This window comes from Sander lucioperca, chromosome 11, assembly GCF_008315115.2.
Source record: "Sander lucioperca isolate FBNREF2018 chromosome 11, SLUC_FBN_1.2, whole genome shotgun sequence".
In the NCBI taxonomy this organism is placed as follows: Eukaryota; Metazoa; Chordata; class Actinopteri; order Perciformes; family Percidae; genus Sander; species Sander lucioperca.
Genome location: NC_050183.1, coordinates 40,412,345 through 40,417,344, shown reverse-complemented (window position 1 = coordinate 40,417,344; position 5,000 = coordinate 40,412,345). Strand labels below are relative to the sequence as shown.

The 5,000-nt window shown below is 43.4% G+C and overlaps 2 protein-coding genes across 4 annotated transcripts in view; one reads left to right on the top strand and one right to left on the bottom strand.

The window, feature by feature from the left end:
* Nucleotides 1-3,552, top strand: part of slc30a7 (solute carrier family 30 member 7) — a 16,949-nt gene extending 13,397 nt beyond the window's left edge. For both annotated transcript variants that reach the window (XM_031312026.2, XM_031312025.2), the window contains 3 exons: nucleotides 60-150; nucleotides 1,535-1,684; nucleotides 3,132-3,552. In XM_031312026.2, coding sequence (XP_031167886.1) covers nucleotides 60-150; nucleotides 1,535-1,684; nucleotides 3,132-3,179 — 289 coding nt within the window. In that variant the 3' untranslated portion in view covers nucleotides 3,180-3,552. The remainder of the gene's footprint in view (nucleotides 1-59; nucleotides 151-1,534; nucleotides 1,685-3,131) is intronic.
* Nucleotides 3,553-4,407: 855 nt separating this feature from the next.
* The window catches only part of dph5 (diphthamide biosynthesis 5), a 12,265-nt gene continuing 11,672 nt past the window's right edge, over nucleotides 4,408-5,000 (bottom strand). Inside the window, exons 7-8 of one of the 2 annotated variants that reach the window (XM_036007245.1) lie at nucleotides 4,756-5,000; nucleotides 4,408-4,695 (exon numbers count right to left, since the gene is read on the bottom strand). The exon at nucleotides 4,756-5,000 is cut by the window's right edge and continues 27 nt beyond it. In XM_036007245.1, the coding sequence (XP_035863138.1) occupies nucleotides 4,795-5,000 (206 nt within the window). In that variant the 3' untranslated portion in view covers nucleotides 4,408-4,695; nucleotides 4,756-4,794. The other variant, XM_031312028.2, reaches the window with a different exon arrangement.

The following is a 5,000-nucleotide window of genomic DNA, read 5'->3' as shown; positions in this document are numbered from 1 at the left end:
TTGGCAGGAAAAGTTGGATCATTTTGAGATAAAATAATAATAATCTCTCTGTCCCTCAGCGTGGTGCCGTTACTGAGAGAGTCCATCGGCATCCTGATGCAGAGGACGCCACCGTCCCTGGACCACGCTCTGCCCGAGTGTTACCAGAGGGTGAGTACAGGCCCCGCCCCCACACACCTCCTCCAATCACATGCCCCCACACACCTCCTCCAATCACACGCCCCCACACACCTCCTCCAATCACACGCCCCCACACACCTCCTCCAATCACACGCCCCCACACACCTCCTCCAATCACACGCCCCCACACACCTCCTCCAATCACACGCCCCCACACACCTCCTCCAATCACATGCAAGGGGGTAAGCCTCTCCTCGGACCGTGAACCTCCTATGGCGCCATGTTGATGCTACCAAGCCATCACCCCCCGTTAGCATCCCATTGACTGCCATTCATTCTGACGTCACTTTGACAGAGAATAACTTTACATCTGAAGAGTTTAAAGACTCTATTTGTCCGTTGTTTATTTCTAAAGAAACACGACAATGTATAAAAGGCTCCATTACCTTGTAGCTCACGTTATGGCTCCGTAGCAGACGTTTTTATAAAAATAGGCTAACGATTGGGTCATAACCACGAGACTTACTGTCTCATAGTAGAGGAATTACCGTATAGTACAGGAGAAGCTCTCAGGCAGTTTGGACTTCCATTAGCTGTTTAAGTTTAATTACTAATGTTAACTATCATTTTAGTGATCAATAATTAGCCTGTGTCTATGTTATCTCCTTACATATACCTACGCTCTCCGTCTCTGCTAGATTGGGAATGATTGAGATTTCTCTTGGCACAGCTACCAGAAGACTTCCAACTTTCAGACAGGTTGCTCACGTCACATCTACGTCTTCAAGCTCAGTTGGAGGCTGCTCAGTAACGCTCAGCCATCACCGGGAAAGAGACTTCACTGGTCTCCGTCCAGAGACACGGGACCTGCTGCTCCACTCTTATATACTGGCTATGGTCACACGCCCCCACACACCTCCTCCAATCACACGCCTCCAAACACCTCCTCCAATCACACGCCCCCAAACACCTCCTCCAATCACACGCTCCCACACACCTCCTCCAATCACACGCTCCCACACACCTCCTCCAATCACACGCCTCCAAACACCTCCTCCAATCACACGCCCCCAAACACCTCCTCCAATCACACGCTCCCACACACCTCCTCCAATCACACGCCCCCAAACACCTCCTCCAATCACACACCTCCAAACACCTCCTCCAATCACACGCCTCCAAACACCTCCTCCAATCACACGCCTCCAAACACCTCCTCCAATCACACGCCCCCAAACACCTCCTCCAATCACACGCCCCCAAACACCTCCTCCAATCACACGCCTCCAAACACCTCCTCCAATCACACGCCCCCAAACACCTCCTCCAATCACACGCCTCCAAACACCTCCTCCAATCACAGAGCCTCAGCGGGACCATAGTTCTAAATAAGCTGTTGTCGTGTTGTGTTCAGGTGCAGCAGCTGCAGGGAGTTTATAACCTTCAGGACCCTCACTTCTGGACTCTGTGTTCAGACGTTTACATCGGGACGCTGAAGCTGCTGGTCGCCCCGGACGCAGACACCCGCTGGATCCTCAGCCAGACACACCACATCTTCACACAGGTACCTGAACGCACCACATCTTCACACGGGTACCTGAACGCACCACATCTTCACACGGGTACTTGAATGCACCACATCTTTACACGGGTACCTGAACGCACCACATCTTCACACAGGTACCTGAACGCACCACATCTTCACACAGGTACCTGAACGCACCACATCTTCACACAGGTACCTGAACGCACCACATCTTCACACAGGTACCTGCTGAGTACTGCAGAGAGAGTTGTATTGCTAACTGTAGTATTTACTTGTAGTATTTACTTGTAGTATTTACTTGTAGTATTAACTTGTATTTACTTGTAGTATTTACTTGTAGTATTTACTTGTAGCATTAACTTGTATTTACTTGTAGTATTTACTTGTAGTATTTACTTGTAGCATTAACTTGTAGTATTAACTTGTATTTACTTGTAGTATTTACTTGTAGCATTAACTTGTATTTACTTGTAGTATTTACTTGTAGTATTTACTTGTAGCATTAACTTGTAGTATTAACTTGTATTTACTTGTAGTATTTACTTGTAGTATTAACTTGTAGTATTTACTTGTAGCATTAACTTGTAGTATTAACTTGTATTTACTTGTAGTATTTACTTGTAGCATTAACTTGTATTTACTTGTAGCATTAACTTGTAGTATTAACTTGTAGCATTAACTTGTAGTATTTACTTGTATTTACTTGTAGTATTTACTTGTAGTATTTACTTGTAGCATTAACTTGTAGTATTAACTTGTAGTATTAACTTGTAGCATTAACTTGTATTTACTTGTAGTATTTACTTGTAGCATTAACTTGTAGTATTAACTTGTAGCATTAACTTGTAGTATTTACTTGTATTTACTTGTATTTACTTGTAGTATTTACTTGTAGCATTAACTTGTAGCATTAACTTGTAGCATTTACTTGTAGTATTTACTTGTAGCATTAACTTGTAGTATTAACTTGTAGCATTAACTTGTATTTACTTGTAGTATTTACTTGTAGCATTAACTTGTAGTATTAACTTGTAGCATTAACTTGTAGTATTTACTTGTATTTACTTGTAGTATTTACTTGTAGTATTTACTTGTAGTATTTACTTGTAGCATTAACTTGTAGCATTAACTTGTAGCATTAACTTGTAGCATTAACTTGTAGTATTTACTTGTAGTATTAACTTGTAGCATTAACTTGTAGTATTAACTTGTAGCATTAACTTGTAGCATTAACTTGTAGCATTAACTTGTAGTATTTACTTGTAGCATTAACTTGTAGCATTAACTTGTAGCATTAACTTGTAGCATTAACTTGTAGTATTTACTTGTAGCATTAACTTGTAGCATTAACTTGTAGTATTTACTTGTAGTATTTACTTGTAGCATTAACTTGTAGCATTAACTTGTAGCATTAACTTGTAGCATTAACTTGTAGCATTAACTTGTAGTATCTGTGTGTTTGCAGGCTGGCGTTCGACAGCTGTACGTTCAGATCGACACGGCGGCCATGTAGAGGCTCCGCCTCTGAACCCCTGGGACCAATCACATTCAGTCTGCTCTGACCTCTGACCCCCCCGAGTCTCTGCAGGACAGACTAAGAACTGTACTGATCTCCCATGATGCTCCAGTCCAACTCAAACAGACCCACCCCTTTTTTTTTTTAAACTTACCTGTCCGTATTATCGGGGACCCCATCTCCCCCCCCCCCGACTGCACTTTGTAGACTTGAGCAAAGCATTCTGGGTAAGTGCCTTCATCATGAATCAGAGACAATCTGAGCCCCCTCCCCCCCTCTCTCTGACATCACGACGTGTGATGTCAGTGTTTTTAACGTGCCAATCCATGTGACCAAACTGTAATAATAAATAATTCTGTTTCTGATTATTGAGCTGCAGCTTTATTGATGACATCATTACACACAGATTCTGATCAGAGGACAAAACGGGGACTCTGTTAAAATCAAACACTCTGAAGATATTTTGTTATGAAAGGGTAATTTCAGCATTGTTTCTTCAACCTGGCCCCTATTTTTCTGTGTCTGAGTGTCTGACAACATTATGGGATGGATCCCTACAGAGACAGACCTTCTAGTTTAACATGAAACAGCCCTGAAATCACCATCACCAAACCCACCAGACTCCATGTAAATAATCAGGACTTTTAGCGTGTATAGAGCCAGCATATCTCCACATGTAAATGGGTGAATTAAGGGTTTATATCAACCAAACCAGAGTGGTGATTGTTGGAACAGTGGAAAGATGAACCAAGACGGCTCTTGATAGTTTTATTTAGTTTCTGTCCACTTTGAATGAAGTGTGTTTTACGATGATAAAAGCGCTGATTATTTACATGGAGTCTAGTGTGTAGGTGAATCTCCTCCTGTGTGACTGACCTGTGACGCTGATGCTGAACACTTTGACCTGGTATCCTAACTCGTTGCTCACGTTGACCTGGTAACGCCCCGAGTCTCTGGCTGTGACGTTAACCAATAGGAAGCTGCCGTTGGCGGAGTAAAGCTCTGTATGTCATGTAAATAATCAGTACTTTTATCATCGTAAAACACACTTCGTTCAAAGTGGACAGAAACTAAATCAAACTATCAAAAGCCGTCTTTGTTCATCTTTCCAACAATCACCACTCTGGTTTGGTTGAAATAAACCCTTAATTTACCCATTTACATGTGGAAATATGTTGGCGCTATACACGCTAAAAGTCCTGATTATTTACATGGAGTCTGGTGGAGATATGCTGGCTCTATACACGCTAAAAGTCCTGATTATTTACATGGAGTCTGGTGGAGATATGCTGGCTCTATACACGCTAAAAGTCCTGATTATTTACATGGAGTCTGGATGCTAACTGTTCCTGAACATTTTTCCTGTAGGTTACATTGCAGCTTGTCTAATTTCAAGATTGACATAAAAACATCGGAAAATAGGGTCCAGGTTGAAAAATCCCTTATGATATTCTGTGTGTGTGTGAGGGCTTGTATTGCTATCTTTGTGAGGACCGATTTCAGTTTCAAGCGATCATAGTGAGGACGTATCTGCATTGTCGTCATTTGGGCCGCTCCACAGTTTGATGGTCAGGTTTCAGGGTCCTCACAAGTCCAGAAAGTGAACCGTGTGTTAGGAGCAGTAGGTGGAGCTGTCGATCATGTGCAGGTGTTGCAGTGCGTCTGGTTCTGCGTTCACTCGCAGCATGTCCACCTCCAGCGGGTGGAGTCGACCGGTGACAACCAGCGAATGGAGCGGGCCGCCTAGGTCACATGACGCCAGCTGACGCAATGTCGCCGTGCGGATTGTCTGGTCGTCGGCGCCGAGCCGGGCCACGC